The sequence below is a fragment of the Pristiophorus japonicus genome, chromosome 2 (genome assembly GCF_044704955.1).
Source record: "Pristiophorus japonicus isolate sPriJap1 chromosome 2, sPriJap1.hap1, whole genome shotgun sequence".
In the NCBI taxonomy this organism is placed as follows: Eukaryota; Metazoa; Chordata; class Chondrichthyes; family Pristiophoridae; genus Pristiophorus; species Pristiophorus japonicus.
The window spans coordinates 101731668-101750033 of NC_091978.1; the positions used below are offsets into that span (position 1 = coordinate 101731668).

An 18366-nucleotide genomic window follows, 5' to 3' on the forward strand; every position below is an offset into this window, starting at 1 on the left:
GGTTATGGGGAGTGGGCAGGGAAGTGGACCGGAGTCCATGATCGTATTAAATGGTGGAACAGGCCTGAGGGGTCATATGGCCTATTACTGCTCCTATTTCTTATGTTCTTATTGAGTCCATCAAGATTTATCCTTGGCCCCTCTTTTTTATTTATTTTTTTTTCTCCTCCCCATGTTGCCCCTCTACAACAATATCCATAGGCATGGGGTCTGCTTCTATCTGTATGCTGACAATAGTTAGCTTTACTTCTCCACCAGCTCTCAATCCCTCCACTGCCTTTGTGTTGGTAAACTGCTTGTCTGATATGCAGCCTTTGATAAGCCACCATCTCATCTAGTTAAACATTAGTAAAATCCAAAGCCATAATGTTTGGCCCTCGCCACAAACCTTTGCCATTGATTCCATCCCCACCCCAGCCACTGAACTAGTCCAGTGCTTTCCTAACTGGCATCCCATCCTCCACTCTCTCTCTAAACTTAAGCTCAGCTGTCTTTATCCTATCCCACTCCCCCTTCATCCCTATCCTAGCTGACCTACATTGGCTCCTGATCCCCTAATGCTTCAAATTTATCATTTTCCTTCTTCTCATGCTTAAATTCCATCATGACGTTCCTCCCACCCTAATTTGTAATCTCCTCCAACCCAACAATCTCCCCCCTTTTTTTTTGACCTACCAGTGGCACTAATCCCCATCCAAATCCTAGTTTCTGGAATTCCCTGCCTAAACCCTTCTGCCTAGCCACCTCCTTTTTTAAGAGCCTTCTTAAAACTGCCTTTTTGATCTGACTTATGGACACAGCTCCTAATCTCTTGTCCTTTTTGGATTGGAGTCCATTCTTATCTGATTGCACCTTGGGATATTTTTCTATATTAATGGTTGTATGAATGCAAGTTACCAGCAGGTAAATGGGGATTCCCAACATGCTATTGGAAGCATTGGGGAGCTTTCCTGAAAAAGATTCTTTAGGAAAAGAATTGGAGAGAAATGTTTTCAGATCTTCAGAAAAAGACCACGCTGAGTTCACATCCATTCTGCAGACTTTTTATGACGTCCTTAAAAAGAACAGATTGACAAAATAACTAGTACTGTACAGATGAATTAAGACAAAAGTAACAATTTTATGATTTTTATCTTCAGTTTATTTCATCTCTAATTTTTTTGAGTACTAATGGGTGACCTGTTATTTGTCTTCACATGCCCATTATTGGACTTGCTAGATCATTAAAATGTCATGAACTGGTACAGAAAATAATCAAGCAGGCTAATGAAATGCTGGCCTTTAATTATAATTAGAGTACAAGGGGGTAGAAGTTATGTTGCAAGTTATACAAAGCCCTGGTTAGACCACACTTGGAATACCGTGAGCAGTTCTGGGCACCACACCTTAGGAAGGATATATTGGCCTTGGAGGGAGTGCAACACAGGTTTACCAGAATACCTGGTTTCCGAGGGTTAAATTACCAAGAGAGATTACACAAATTAGGGTTGTATTCCCTAGAATTTAAATGGTTATGGGATGATTTTCAAAAATTGTCAAGATACTGAGGGGAACAGATAGGGTAGATCAAGAGAAACAATTTCTGCTGGCTGGGGATTCTAGGACCAGGGGGCATAGTCTAAAATTTAGAGCCAGACCTTTCAGGAGTGAAATTAGGAAACACTTCAACACACAGGGTGGTAGAAGTTTGGAACTCTTTCACAAACAGCAATTGATACTAGATCAATTAATTATTGAGGGGTATGGGCCAAAGGAGTTAGTTCGCAAATCAATCATGAATGGCAGAACAGGCTCAAGGGGCTGAATGGCCTACTCCTGTCCTATGTTCCTAAGTGTGGAGCTCACTAGCTGGTTTTAACGTGAGTATTCCGTCCAGTTGCAAAAGGTTAAATATCTTCCATTATGCCATCATCCTGTTGCCATTTTTTTTAAAAACAACCCTATTCTTTTCATCTTGCCCCTAATTCATGCTTCTTCATCCAATTGAAACTGAAACAGTAACGGAGGGGCTGAACAGATATTCCTATATTTTGAAGAACTTGGATGATATGGTGTGCTTCATTTCTGAAATAGCTATTTGAAGCCTAGAAAAAGACAAAATTGTCTCGCCCATATATTAAAATAATTTGAATTTTGACTTGTATGTTTATTGCATCAAATCTTGGCGTACAGCCATTGTAAAACCAGACTGAGAGCTTAGGAGGCAGCTTTGAAAATGTGAGGCCCATGGGCTGCAGATAAAATGAAAATCATGTTGGCTAATCCACTCCATATTTTGAGGATGAGAAGATTTATATTCTTGCTGTTGAGACAAATTGATCATGGAAATTGTTAACCAAATCAAATATGTTATGCTTCTGTTAGCCTAATGCTTATCAGTAAAGATCTGATCTAATATAAAGAACGGACCCATTACACTACAAATACTGCAGATGCTGGAAATTTGAAATGAACAGAAAATGCTGGAAATACTCATCAGGTCAGGTAGCATCTATGTTGAGAGAAATGAGTTAACGTTTCAAGTCGATGACGTTCTGACAAAAGTTCATTGGCCGGAATCTTGCTGGTGCTCTGAGAGCGGGTTGGGAGGTGGGTCCGCCTCCTTGTTGTTTTCCCAAGTGTCGACTCTGCCTGCGGTTTGCAGACCACCAGGTCCTAACGATTTTCCAACTATCTTATGAGGTTCCCAGCTCTCGGGGATCATGTTAGGTAAGTGTGTTGGGTTTTCAATGACTCTCCATTGCTGTGAATAGTTGACAGCTGCAAAAGTGGTATAAAAGCTACCATTTTATAGCTGTTCAATTTTCAATCTTAGAAGCTGGAGCTTTCAGGATTTGGAATACACTTTTCAGCTTTATGGAAGTCTGAAGTGTTTGCAGTGAACTTGCTATCCAGTGTCGCCACCTTGGAGCAACCTGTCTCATGATTGACATCGCTTCTGTCATCTCCACTTCAGCTGCAGTCTATTCCATCAGCATCGGTGCCCTTGAGGTGGGGGGGGGGGGAATCTCACCTTGGTTCTTAGAATCCAACCACTTCCAAAGGTGCACACAACTCTATCCAAGAACATAAAGTGTTGAAAATAAAGATTTCAATATTTGACAACATCTAAGCAGAAACTCTACATGAATATTAGCTAAAAGACCCAAGTGCCTACCCTTGTGTGTTGTTGGTTCGTATGATTGGCCACCCCGCACACTCACTCTTGCCCAATGAGATGGAGATGTGATCGTGTAGATAGAGAGGGATGGGTGGTGCGTAAGGTACGTTGGTGTGAGTAAGGATGTGCAAGAGTAGGTTAGGGAAGGCAGAGTGATGGGGATATGATGAGTGGCACAGCAGGATGAGATTGAGTGTGACTTTGTACTAACTTTTCATGATCTACTGAGATAATTGAAAGATTTGTACCACTGCAGCCAGGTCCTCCTAACGACTTCCCTGCTTGTGCCTTCCCGTACAACCAGGCTGCGTTGGTGTTCTGGGGTGATCTCTTCCGCCCATTGGAAGGAACGAGGACCTCCCTGCGAGTTGTGACTCCCTCCATAAGCATCTGGAGGAAGTGATGGGAGAGCCTGAATGCAGCCGTGCACCTTTGTGCAGTGTTTGCAGCACCTCAATGCTGCAGAACATTGACAGCACAACTGTCAAAATGAATGTGGGCATGGTCGCTTTAAGGCAATCGGCTGATGACGTGCCATCAAATTATGTCATCACACCCGCTTCCTTTTAATTGGCTGGGAACTGCGGTGGGTGGGCTTAAGCCCAATCAACAACAACTTTTTATTTATATAGTGCTTTTAACAGAGTTAAACATCCCAAGGCGCTTCACAGGAGTATTATGAGATGAAAAAATTTGACACCGAACTGCATAAGGAGAAATTGGGGCCGGTTGACCAAACGTTTGGTTAAAGAGGTAGGTTTTAAGGAACGTTTTGAAGGAGGAAAGAGAAGTAGGGAGGGAATTCAAGACTTTAGGTCCATGGGAATTCCAGGGCTTGGGGCCTAGGCAACAGAAGGCACGGCCACCAATGGATAAACAATTTATAATTCGGAATGCTCAAGAGGGCAGAATTAGGAGCGCAGATTTCTCTCGAGATGGGAGGTGCGGGTTGTGGGGCTGGAGGAGATTAGAGATGGGGAGGGGCAAAGTCATTGAGGGATTTGAAAACCAGGATGAGAAGTTTGAAATCGAGGCATTGCTTAACTGGTAGCCAATGTAGGTCAGTGAGCACAGGGGTGATGGGTGAGTGGGACGTGGTGCGAGTTAGGACATGGGCAGCCAAGTTTTGGATCATCTCTAGTTCACGTAGGATAGAATGTGGGAGGCCAGCTGGGAGTAAGTTGCAATAGTCAAATTTTGAGATAAAGAAGGCATGGATGAGGGCTTCTGCAGCGGATGAGCTGAGGCAACGGCGGAGACGAGTAATGTTAAAGGTGAAAATATGCGGTCTTATGTGGTCAAGCTCATTTCAGGGTGAAATATGACACCAAGGTTGCACACAGTGTGATTCAGCCTCAGACAGAAGTTGGGGAGAGGGATGGAGTTGGTGGTGGGGACTGAAAACAATGGCTTCAGTCTTCCCAATATTCAATTTGAGAGAATTTCTGCTCATCCAGAACTGGATGTCGGACAAGCGGTCTGAGAATTGAGACCGTGGAGGGGTTGAGAGAAGTGGTGGGGAGGTAGCTGGGTGTCATCAGTGTTCATGTGGAAACTGACGGTGTTTTTGGATAATGTCGCCAAGGGGCAACGTGTAGATGAGAAATAGGAGGGGGCCAAGGGTAGATTGCTGGGGGACACCAGCGGTAACTATGCAGGGACAGGAAGAGAGGCCATTGCCGGTGATTCTCTGGCTACCATTAGATAGATGAGAATGGAACCAGGCGAGTGCAGTCCCACCCAGCTGGGCGACAGTGGAGAGGCGTTGAAGAAGGATAGAGTGGTTAATCGAGAAAGTCGTGCGGGTGGCCAGGATAGAGACAGCAGTGGGGTCAGGACCTGCCACTGACATTGCTTGCTCCGGTCCTGCTGGGGCAAGCAAAATTGTGGCCATGGTCCCTGAAGCCAAGATTGGAGCAATTTGTCTATACTGCTAAAATTCAAGAAGTGCTCTTGAGTTTTCCTTCTGGAAATTGTTTGATTTCTGACCATGGTGGATTCTGCATACTAGAACCTAAAATAATTGTTTAATTAATTTCATGTATTGACTGCAGATATAAGCAAGTCTGTCAAGCCAAATAGCAAAATGACTGGTGGTGAAAACAGCATTGCAACAACTTCTACTCGCTCATAGACCCTCCACTACAAAATGACCTGAAGCCTGGTTTCTAAGGTTATTTCTAGATCTTCCTGGAGCATCTGGAATCATTTAAACCAGCATTGAGTCAGTTAAACTACACTGCTTCACGGGCACTGATGGGAATAGTTGTCTGCATCCACGGCCGTTCCTTGTATATAATTACTTTCACTGAACTTACTCCAAATGCCCAGACATACACTTGCGTCAAATACTGTAGTAAGTTTTGCTGAAGCTTCAGGCTGCAGTGTCTGTTCCTGTTTTCCCCTCCCTCAATTGCGAACAACGAATGGGCCAAGAAGAACCTGGAACACTCTACCTAGCACAATGTGTTGCAATAATGAGCAGGATAATGAAGTAGCATTTTTTGCAAGTCCAGTCTTGAAGTATATCTTTGTATGGATAGTTTTCAAGACATCAATGTGGAAGCACAAGATCCTTGACCGACAAAGGATTATGATCAATCCGATGACCAACTAATCAACCAGTAGCCTTTAATAACACCGTGGTCCTTCTCCGAAGCGAGCCTACATAATCGTCTCTACATCTTGAATTTTGGTAGGACACTAACTCAGTGCATTGGCTGAAACCATATTCAGATCATCACAAATGTCTTTAGTTCTTTTTGTCTTGCTTTTTCTTTTTTATTCCCGTTCGATTGGGGGGAAAAAGAGCTCTATCAAGTAGTATGTGCTGTGGTGATTTTTTACTTTTCTGCATACTCCGAGGGAAGCACCTAGTTATTTCCAAAGTTAATGGGGCTTTCGAGTTAAAATTGGAGAGGGGGGCCTCGAGCTCTTTTAGTGGCTTTGTTAATGGATTCGGAGCAGGGCCTATGTGACTGTGGTAAACTATCCCTCCTCATCCTTCTTGACCTATCTGCAGCCTTTGACACAGTGGACCATACCATCCTCCTCCAATGCCTCTCCTCTGTCATCCATCTGGGTAGGACTGCCCTCGCCTGGTTCTCTTCTTATCTATCCCGTCGTAGCCAGATAGCTTCTCGTCCCACTCCCACACCATTACCTCGAGTCCCCCAAGGATCTATTCGGCCTCCTCCTATTTCTCATCTACATGATACCCCCCCCCCCGGTGACATTATCCGAAAACACGTCCGATTCCACGTTTACGTTGACGACACCCAGCTCTACCTCATCACAATTACCTCGCTCGATCCCTCCACTTTCTCTGATTGGTCACACTGCTTGTCCGGCATCCAATCCTGAATGAGCAGAAATTTCCTCCCAACTAAATATTGGGAAGACTGAAGCCATTGTTTCTGTTCCCTGTCACAAACTCCATTCCCTAGCCACCAACTCTATCTTCAACGGTGACCACTGCCTGAGGCTGAACCAGACTGTTCGCAACCTTGGCATCCTATTTGTCCCTGAGCTGAGCTTCAGATCGCATTTGCTCCCAGCACCAAGACCACCTACTTCCACTTCTGTAACATCATCCATCTATGATCCTGCCTCAGCTCATCTGCTGCTGCAATTTTCATCCATGCCTTTGTTACCTCTAGACTTGACTATTCCAATGCTCTCCTGGTTGACCTCCCATCTTCCGCTCTCCTGGTTGACCTCCCATCTTCCACTCTCCATGAGCTTATCCAAAACTCTGCTGCTCATATCCTGGCTTGCACTGGGTCCCATTTCACCCATTGCCCCTGTACTCACTGGCTTCCGGAACGGCGGTGTATCTGTTTAAAATAAATTCTCATCCTTGTTTTCGGGTCCCTCCTTGGCCTCGTCTCCTCCCTGTCTCTGGCCTCCTCCAGCCCTATGGTCCTCCAGGATCTTTGCGCTCCTCCAATTCTGGCCTCTTGCGCATCCCCGATTTTAACTGCTCCACCAATAGCAGCTGTTCCTTCAACTTCCTGGGCCCTAGGCTCTGGAATTCCCTCCCTAGACCTTTCCATCTTGTGACCTCTTCTCTTCTCTTAAAACATTCCTTAAATCCTACCTCTTTGACCAAACTTTTGGTCATCTGTCCTAATATTTCCTTATGTGCCTCAGTGTCACATTTTGTTAACTTTCCTGCCAAGTGTCTTGGGTGTTTTATTATGTTAAAGGTGCTATATAAATGCTCCTTACTGCTGTTGTTTCAGCTTTACATAGTATTACATAGGATATACAGCACGGAAACAGGCCATTCGACCCAACCAGTCCATGCCGGTGGTTATACTCCACTCAAGCCTCCTCCTGTCTTTCCTCATCTAAATCTATCAGTATAACCCTCTATTCCCTTCTCCCTCCCATGCTTGTCTAGCCTCTCCTAAATGCATCTATACTATTCCCTTCAACCACTCCGTGGTAGCAAGTTCCACATTCTCACCACTCTTTGGGTAAAGAAGTTTCTTCTGAATTCCCTATTGGGGAAAGGCACTCATCAGTGGAAACATTCTATATCCACTCTTATCAAAACCTTTCATAATTTTAAAGACCTCTATTAGGTCACCCTCAACCTTTTTTCAAGAGAACAGAGACCCAGCCTGTTAATCCTTTCCTAATATGTATACCCTCGCATTTCTGCTATCATCCTTGTAAATCTTCTCTTCTATGGTGAACAGATAGCTTTTGCTGTCTGTGTGTACCCAGGGAGTGGTTAGCAAGGAGAAAAAAATTGGGATGGGAAAAGAGACAAGGAAGCTTTAAAAATACATGGGTTACAAACCTTTAAAAGCAGCACAGGTTATATCCTGAAATTCATTTAGAAATAAATCTTTCCTCTTTATTCTCTCTCCTCTCCAGGACTTGTTTATTGTGCTTTTATCCATGGTATGCACAAGTGGATAGTTAACCGTATCCTTTTCCTTTATCCGGTTTTGAGGATTGAGTCCTCTGCAATGAGCTCAGTGAATGTTAAATGTGAGATTAGATGTTGAATTCAAAATACTGCATTGCCAATACTGCACTTAACAGAGGTGCAATAAATACTTATTTGCTGACCACTGAGCTCCAATTGCATAGTACCTCCTAGAAATCCTTTTTTAATATTTCTTGATGATCTGTCAAAATTCTTCAAGGAAATGTTAGTACAGGTTATAAACCCTGTACACTCTGAAAAATTTAGAATGTGAAAAGGAAATTTAATGGAGGTTCTTCAATCTGAACAGCTGGCTGTGTGGACATGTTTGCTATAGAAGCCGTTTTGCCTGCTCTAATTTATTTGTGACCTCTGTTTGGACTGGCTATTTTGAAGTATGCTATTTCTAATTATAGTTTTACTTCATCCATGAGAAACTTGATACTGTATCTGTCAAACATCCAACTAAAAGCTGGGTGGTTTGCTGTTAAAAGGAGCTGTTTTCAAATGTGCATAAATTGTGAGATTGTGTATTCCCTCATGCAACATACAATTTTCATTCCAGATTACTATATGTTTTTTAAAATGTAATCCTTAAAACAAATTTGTGCATGCACAGTCCGTTCTTTAGACTTTGTTCATATGAAGTGGCTGCAATATTTACTAGAGTTATAGATCTTTAACGCTCCCCCTTTTTTCCTGCTCCATCATCGCACTCTCCTAAGCTTAGTTTTTGCTTCAAACCAGCTGCACCATAAATAAATAGGCTAATTTTATGGTGCTGAAACACTGTCTGGGTTTATCATATATCAACGTTCAAACTCTGCTGAACTGGCCCATTTGAATCCTGCAATTTGCACACACTTTTTCAGAACAGGTTCCTTGCAACAGCCAAAGCATATGCATGCGCTGACACAAGCAGGAACTCTAGCAACCAGAAATGCTCAGTCACAAATTTAGGTGCTAGCATTGCCACTTGGATGTCTGGCAAATGTGCACGGTAAGTAGAGCAGAAAGGAAGTTTCTGCTTCTCATAAATCCCTTGAAGGTAGCATGCTTGACTGAAGAATATTATAATGCTGTTACTGGAATCGATGACCAGCATTGATGGGCACTACTAATTCTACACATTGATTTTGAGATGTAGATAGATTGGCAAGTTATTTCAAAGTAAAATGGATTGCACTTTTTTTAATAACAAATGACTGAATTCAGGTTTCTATAGGTATAGAAAAAGGAAGAGTGGCTAAAGTAAATGTTGGTCCCTTAGAGGACAAGACCGGGGAATTAGTAATGGGGAACATGGAGATGGCAGAAACTCTGAACAAATATTTTATATCAGTCTTTACGGTAGAGGACACTAATAAAATTCCAACAGTGGATAGTCAAGGGGCTATGGGGGGAGGAATTTAACACAATCACTAAGGAGGTGGTACTCAGTAAGATAATGGGACTAAAGGCAGATAAATCCCCTGGACCTGATGGCTTGCATCCTAGGGTCTTAAGAGAAGTAGCGGCAGGGATTGTGGTTGTAATTTACCAAAATTCCCTGGATTCTGGGGAGGTTCCAGCAGATTGGAAAACTGCAAATGTAACGCCCCTATTTGAAAAGAGGCACACAAAAAGCAGGAAACTATAGACCAGTTAGCCGAACATCTGTGGTTGGGAAAATGTTGGGAGTCCATTATTAAAGAAGCAGCAGCAGGACATTTGGAAAAGCAAAATTCGGTCAGGCAGAGTCAGCATGGATTTATGAAGGGGAAGTCATGTTTGACAAATTTGCTGGAGTTCTTTGAGGATTTAATGAACAGGGTGGATAAAGGGGAACCAGTGGATGTGGTGTAGAATCCTGAATTCAGTCATTTGTTATTAAAAAAAAAAAGTGGACTTCCAGAAGGCATTTGACAAGGTGCCACATAAAAGGTTACTGCACAAGATAACAGTTCAAGGGGTTGAGGGTAATATATTAGCGTAGATAGAGGATTGGCTAACTAACAGAAAACAGAGAGTTGGGATAAATGGTTCATTCTCTGGTTGGCAACTAGTAATTAGTGGGGAGCTGCAGGGATCAGTGCTGGGTCCCCAAGTGTGAGTGGGCAAAATTTGGCAGATGGAGTATAATGGCAGAAAAATCAAAGAGCAAGTTATTATTTAAATTGAGAAACATTGCAAAGTGCTGCAGTACAGCAGGACCTGGAGGTACTTGTGCATGAAACACAAAAGGATAGTATGCAGGTACAGTAAGTGATCAGGAAAGCCAATGGAATCTTCCCCTATATTGCAAAGAGGATGAAGTATAAAAGCAGGGAAGTCTCGCTACAGCTATACAGGGTATTGAGGCCACACCTGGAATACTGCGTGCAGTTTTGGTTTCCATATTTACGAAAGGATATACTTGTTTTGGAACCAGTTCAGCGAAGATTCACTAGGTTGATTCTGGAGATCAGGGGGTTGACTTATGAGGAAAGGTTGAGTAGGTTGGGCCTCTACTCATTGCAATTCAGTAGAATGAGAGGTGAACTTATCGAAACGTATAAGATTATGAGGAGGCTTGACTAGGTGGATGCAGGGAGAATGTTTCCACTGATGGGGAGACTAGAACTCGGGGGCATAATCTTAGAATAAGGGGCCGCCCATTTAAAACTGAGATGAGGAGCAATTTCTTCTGAGGGTTGTAAATCTGGAATTCGCTGCCTCAAAGTTGTGGAAGCTGGGTCATTGAATATATTTAAGGCGGGCCAATAAGGGGTTATGGAGAGCGGGCAGGGCAGTGGACCGGAGTCCATGATCGGATCAGCCATGATCTTATTGAATGGCAGAGCAGGCTCAAGGGGGCTGTCTGGCCTACTCCTGTTCCTATTTCTTATGTTATGGTCTTATTATAGCCCATAGTCAGATGAGTGATGACCTGGTGTTGCATGCAAAATGCATTAATTGGAGGGAGTGTGTTTTGACATGATCCATTTCCAAATCTATTTACTCTGTTACATGGGTTAACTATATCTGATTTGTTGCATAACTTTTTTTTTTCTAATCACTGCTAAACAAGTGATTTTGTTTCTTTTTTTGGTGAATTGCTTTCTTTTATACTTGTTTCAATCTATAGTAAACCTAGGCTTAATTTATGTGTTGCAAAAACTATTGCATCCAAACATGGGAAATTTATATAGACAGGTGGTCAGTTTCAATTGAAGACAATTGACTTAATCAAATAAACATGAAATTTGGGCAATTCAGTGATTGTTTTCACACAAGTAAACAAAACAGTCACTGGCATGGTAAAATACCCAGCACACAAACATTTTAGAGTTATTGCCATTAGATCAGTGGATCTATTTTCCATCCTTCTGCCTATTTGGATTTTTAAATGCAGATTTTTTTTTAAAAGGCTAGTCCTTTTGGAGGAGAACCAAATTCCATTTGCTTAAAAGTTAGACCATCTCTAGGCCTAAAACAATTGTGTACCATCAGAGCTAACCTGCATTGTAAACAATATGCATAGCAGCATTTGCACTGGATTCACCATTTTGCTGCTGGTCATGAATGGGCTGAGCACCCAGTTGGGCTGCACCATGTGTTTTTGTCATTGGTGAATCGTAAAGACCTTCTTTAACATAGAGGATGTTCTGTGACCAGAACAAAAAATTCATAACGGCAACTATAACAAAAATTGCACTTCTCATGTCTCAAAAGGAAAGGCAGACACCAGGGAGGAGAAGAGTAATGGGGACAAAGGCACAATCTAAGGGATCGATAATTAGCACTTTTGAAAGTAGGGAGGCATACGCAGTTCTGTTAAATCTGTCTCAAAAGTGCATATGTAGGGAAAAATTGGCATCAAGGGGAACAGGTTTACAGTGTGTCAGTCATTTATTTTAAAACTCTTCCTGGACATGCAAGGCAACATTTATTGCCCATCCTGGAATGTGAGATTGGAATCGTGTGTAGGCAAGACTAGGTAGGGGTGACATGTTGAATGACAATCTAGCAGCTTTCAAAGTCTATTTCTAATGCGCTAGCCCAGAAATTAATAATCAGATTTATTGAATCTCATTAACACACTTATTGAACTCCTGATCTCTGGATTACTGTCCATTAATATGGGCTCTGGGGAAAGAGTGGGGGAATGGGACTAATTGGATAGCTTTCAAAAAGCCAGCACAGGCACGATGGGCTATATGATTGTATGACCAGTAGGATACTGTAGCCTCAATTTAAGTTGGTTAATAATGGCATATGTGTACAATCTAAAATGTTTACTGTGTCACTATCTAGTGTGGTGTAATCAGTTCTGTTAATTTGCTTACAAGTAATTTATTAAACTAGTCCACTACCTTTAAAGATATTCACTTCTTGGTTTGCTTGGCTTCTGTTTAGTTACAACTGCATTGTGAAAGATTTTGAAGCTCTTGTGCTAATCCTTGAACACTTTGCAGCATCATTATAAACAAATTTAAAGTACACTCTTAGGCAGTGCCTCTGAGTCGAAGATGACTTGTTTCCACACTAATAAGTTCTCAGGTGACTGATGAGTCCGATGCGGGACCTACAGTCTCTGTCACAGGTGGGGCAGACGGTGGTTGAAGGGACGGGTGGGGTGCTTGGGTTGTCGTGCGCTCCATCCGCTTGTTCCCGGTGAAGAGACCCAAGGTGTTCGGTGCCTTCCCAAATGCTTCTTCTCCACTTTTGAGCACTCTTGGGTCAGGGATTCCCAGGTGTCGATGGGGATGTTGCACTTTTTCAAGGAGGCTATGAGGGTGTCCTTGACGCATCCAGGCGATCGAAACTAGTCCAGGAGATCACCCTGGCTGTATTAGATCCTATGATGTACTTACCACCGTGTCTGCACCAGCCAACAAGATGTTATCCAGTCTAATCCCACTTACCAGCTCTAGGTCCGTCTAGAGCTGGTAAGTGGGATTAGACTGGATAACATCTTGTTGGCTGGTGCAGACACGGTGGTAAGTACATCATAGGATCTAATACAGCCAGGGTGATCTCCTGGACTAGTTTCGATCGCCTGGATGCGTCAAGGACACCCTCATAGCCTCCTTGAAAAAGTGCAACATCCCCATCGACACCTGGGAATCCCTGACCCAAGAGTGCTCAAAAGTGGAGAAGAAGCATTTGGGAAGGCACCGAACACCTTGGGTCTCTTCACCGGGAACAAGCGGATGGAGCGCACGACAACCCAAGCACCCCACCCGTCCCTTCAACCACCGTCTGCAGGTTATGGCACTTCAGGTGCACACCCAAGCACCTTTTTAAATGTCATGAGGGTTTCTGCATCCACCACCCTTCCAGGCAGTGAGTTCCAGGCCCCCACAACCCTCTGAAGAAGCTTCTCCTCAAATCTCCTTCCATCAACCACCTTAAACCTATGCCCCCTTGTAATTGACCCCTCCACCAAGGGAAATAGGCCCTTGCTATCTACTATATCCAAAATTTTATACACTTCAATGATTTCTCCTCACAGCTTCCTCTGTTCCAAGGAGAACAAACCTAGCTTATCCAATCTGTCCTCCAGGCAGCATCCTAGTAAATCTCTGCACCCTCCAGTGCAATCACGTCCCTTCCTATAATAAGGCGACCAAAACTGCACGCAGTATTCCAGCTGTGGTCTGACCAGAGTATTATACAATTTAAGCATACCCTCCCTGCTCTTGTATTCTATGCCTCAGCTAATAAAGGCAAGTATTCCGTATGTCTTAACCACCTTATCCACCTGACCTACTTTCAGGGATCTGTGGACAAGCATTCCAAGGTCCCTTTGTTCATCTGCACTTCTAAGTGGCCTACCGTTTAATGTGTATATCCTTTCCTTTTATTAGCCTTCCCCAAATGCATTACCTCACACTTCTCTGAATTAAATTCCATTTGTCACTGTTCTGCCCACCTGACCAGTAGATTGATATCCTCCAAGTCCATGACTTTCCTCTTCATTATTAACCACACAGCCAATTTTAGTGTCCTCTGCAAACTTTTTAATCACACCCCCCACTATATTCAGATCTAGATCATTGATGTATACCACACAAAGCAAGGGATCCAGTACTGAGCCCTGCAGAACCCCACTGGAAACATCCTTCCAGTCGTAAAAACATCCATTACCCTTTGCTTCCTACCTCTAAGCCAATTTTGCATTCCCAGTATCATTGCATACCTTGCTTAATCCTTCCTCTATATTCCATATTTTATGCCATCATTTTTCCCCTTCATTAACTTAATAATATGGGCTGATGAGAAATCCCTGCTGCACTGTCAACTGTTCAATATTGAATGATTTATGACCCATAACTTGACTTCTCTGCACCTATTGCTCAAAACTGGCATCTCCATTAATGGCTTGGCTACATCTCTTCCTTGATCCTACCAGCCCTTATTGGAAGACTAAACTATTTAGTACTCAAATGAATTTGCTGATTCACTTAATTTGGATCGAGTTCCAGTTTTATTAATGAAGGGACAGAGTAATCCACATAATGAAGCATGAAAAGCAATAATAAAAATGGCAAACTTCAAGTTGTGAATCTAAATGAACCATCTCCTGTTGCGATGTAAAGAAGTACTTCAGATCCTACTTCCAAAAGCAGATAAATCTCAAGGTCATGGTAATGCAAGCAACCATCTTCTGATGACAGTAAGAGTCTGAGTCAGTTTTTTTTTAAATTTAAAAATGAATACAGGGAGAATCTCCCAATTTTCCCTGATCCATGGAGATAATACCTTATTACTGCCTCAGTATTGTACCACAAAACTTCCATTCAAAATGGTGAGCCTGATAAAAATAAATTGATTTCTCCTTTTCCATTTTTGTGTATATTATTTTGTGCATTACAGTTTTTGTCAGACAAAAGTGGTTTTAAATATCTTCGTATAATTAAATATGTGTTTACTTTCATAGGCCTTATGTGGTTGTACAGTTAATATTCCTACAATTGATGGCAGAGTGATTCCCCTACCTTGCAATGATGTTATCAAGCCTGGGACTGTGAAGAGGCTGAGAGGTGAGGGTTTACCATTTCCTAAGACTCCTACTCAACGCGGTGACTATATAGCAGAGTTTCAGATAAAATTTCCTGACAAAATGCCTTCAACAGCAAAAGAAATCCTGAAGCAACACCTTCCTATCTCTTAGAACTCAAATCAAAGCAATATTTGATACTGTGCCAGAAGTTTGAAGAAACGAACAAAGGATCATACATTTTATAATATAATGTACTACCCTTTAAAGAAAATTATTTGAAGTCAGAAACTTTCAGTTCTTTAATATGCTAAGCCTTGTAAGCATAACAATGGTAATGTGCAAAAAAGCCTGTGGAATCTGTTTTAGTAGAATACAATTCTTAATGCATACTGAAATCCCTTTTCACCGGTGTTTTTTTTTTTGGGGGGGGGACTCATTTTAAATATGTCTGTATTTGAAAAGGTATGTTGCAGAGCTACATCTCTAAAGCTGGGTTTGTCCAATACAGAGCAATTAATGTAGAAGCTGCATAATAAACTAGAGATAGTAATTTGAAAGTTGAGCTTTAAGGGTATTATCCTTCAAGAGAAACACTAGATAATTGCAAAACAAAACAACACAGGTCAGTAGTATTAATGCACAAGTAATCACAGTACCTGTACCATAAAATGGTAGGATTTTGTTAGAACCATGGAATAACTTGTGCAATTTTTCAAAAATCCACTGCAACAAAAAAGTTTAAAGTTTTGTAAAGCTATATAAGTTTGCAAAAATATTGGCTATAATTTTTTACATGTTCCACAATTTGAGTGGGTAAATTACTGATCAGAATAGCATTTGGACCAGTATACTGGAAGTAGTAGAGACAGGAGCAACCTTGTATGTAGAAGAGCCCTTATTTTAAGTAAGTTTGTTTTTTGAGAAGCTATATGCACTTCAAATACTGTTAATAGTGGATAAAATTAAGGTTTTTTTTGTCAAGTTACAGTTGGCTGTGATAGTAGAACTAAATGCAGAATTTCAGATTTTATGTATTTAAAAACGAGCACCATCTTACAAAGTCGTCTGAGCAACAAACCAGATAGCTTTGGAGGTTGAGGTAACCACAACAGGGGCTACACATTTAAATTCAAGCTGGAATTTTGTGCATTGGGGAAATTTATTAAAACTGGTTCTCCCTCCCTCTCTCTCTGATCATTTGAAAAATATTTCTTTTCAGTATTTGTCACTTGTCATATGTCCGACATTGTATTTTCTTCTGTTTTGTATGAATTCCGAAGTATAATGTAATGCTTAAGTTTTCTAGCTTTCTGCTAACGGTCACTGCAGTCCACTGATGAGCATTTTTGGGGGGTTTCCTTGTTTTGTGTATTATGACTTGTACTGCTTTTTAATTTATCCAATTTTCCCTCTACCACTACACATTAATTCTGAAATTAGATTTTATATTCACCTTTTCAGTTATTGACAGCCATCACTTTAAGTTTTTTTTGCAGTAGTCATACCATTGTTCTCCTCCACAGTCTAGCCAAACCAAATTTTATATTTTGCTTTCAATTAACTCAAACACACTCCAGTCCAGTTCCCATCAATTATTTAGACATATAGTTATATATAAACTTTGGTCATTTGTACTATGTTATGGCTGAAGTTGGTGCATACAAGACTTGGACAGCAGTTTCAATATCTTACTGGGCAAGGAGATGATGTAAGCAAAGGAGACATTCTAACTGAGGGATTTTTTTTTTTGGGCCCGACACCTAATATAGAAAAATTCCTATTTGTGTTTCTGCTGTGCACTGTAACTCAGGGCTGCATGCTTTTGCTGCTGAGTGCTGCTATGAAGCTTTCTGTGCATTGAATAGAACAATTATCACTATTTTATAATCTGGTAAATGGGTCTCTTTAGTAGGGGATTGCAAAAACTTTCCTAGTTTTATCAAATACAAAATTATTTGGCAATATTTTTGTTTACCATTTTCCCTCTTTCTCCCCCCACCCCCACATAAGTCGAAACAAATTGCCAACTAGAGAAGGAAAATTGCAATCTGTGTATTGACAAAGTTTTGAAAATGTTCCACCTTTTTATATGTCTGTACGACTGCATACAAAATTATGAACAGTGGTTCAAATGTGTTAACGTGGCAATGAAAATCTCTTAAATTAGTGATTTAAAAAAAATAGTTGATGGTACTTCAGTACGAATAAAGAGCACCATGAAGTTGCCAGATCTAGATAAATTTTTATTTTTTGAACCTGCCTTTGCACACTTTATTCAGTGGAATTGACGAGAAGCAGAGTGGCCCCTGCACAACTGGTATTTTGTAACTGAAAACTTTGTATTGTGCTACTAGGAAAGGAATAAAAGTAGCACAGGTGCTGCTTGAGAGAGAATGTTGAACCTTATTCCTGAATCTTTTATTTTTTTATTGATTTTAAAGTGACTTTCAAAAGAGAAAAAATCCACACAGGTCCTTTTTCAAACCTATAAATTGTTCACTGTTAATACTTCCATCTGTATTTTAATTCTTTAAAAAAAAAATAAACTGCATTTTGACTGAAACTTTCTCTTCTGTTCTTTTTGGTATTTGTTGTATTTATCAACGGTAGTTTAATTCAGATACTATATTCATTTTATTTTTGTAATATAGAACTCTGACTGTGTTCTTCATACAAAGCATAAGTTGAGCAGCTTTGTAAATTTAAGGATTTTCTAATTGATTAGAAAAACTGCCCTATCTTGTACTTTGAGTTCACTTTGTTTTTCAAATCTCGAATTTCATCAGATTTTCAAACAGGGGCTTTTTTTTAGATGCAGCAAGGGGGATAGGGTGGCAAGAATTAAGATAATGGGCTGGATTTTCGAGGGGTTTGCGACCGGGTTTTCGCTGCGTTTTGACCCGTGGCGCAAGCCCGGGCGAGATCCTCGGCTCGTTGTTTGCGGTGGCGATGGGACGTACCACCAGATAGAGCTGCGCCAGACGTGCAACGACAGATTGCGTTACAGGCAGAGTTTTGGCAGTCTCCTGACCCGCATGCTGCACCCAGAACAGCAACACGTAAAACCTGTCGGTGCAGCCCTACCAGTAGCGATAAGTACGAAAACCTGCAAAACAGGCAACTTAATTACTTTAAAAAAATTTTTTACAGCCATGGTAATGCTTTCAGAATGTTTTTTTTAATGTTTTTTCCCCCCCCTCCCAAGGCCTCTCAGTGCAAATGAGCCCGGACTAACTGTCGAAACTCTCGTTTTGCACCGCGAGTAATCATGGAACACCTCCCTTACCGGCCCTGGAG

General features: G+C 41.5%; 1 protein-coding gene across 1 annotated transcript in view; it reads left to right on the forward strand.

The window, feature by feature from the left end:
- dnajb5 (DnaJ heat shock protein family (Hsp40) member B5) overlaps positions 1–17626 on the forward strand; it is a 53314-nt gene extending 35688 nt beyond the window's left edge. The window contains exon 4 of the mRNA XM_070868421.1: positions 15007–17626. Within this exon, the coding sequence (XP_070724522.1) occupies positions 15007–15240 (234 nt within the window). The 3' untranslated portion in view covers positions 15241–17626. The remainder of the gene's footprint in view (positions 1–15006) is intronic.
- The last annotated feature ends 740 nt before the right edge of the window (positions 17627–18366 follow it).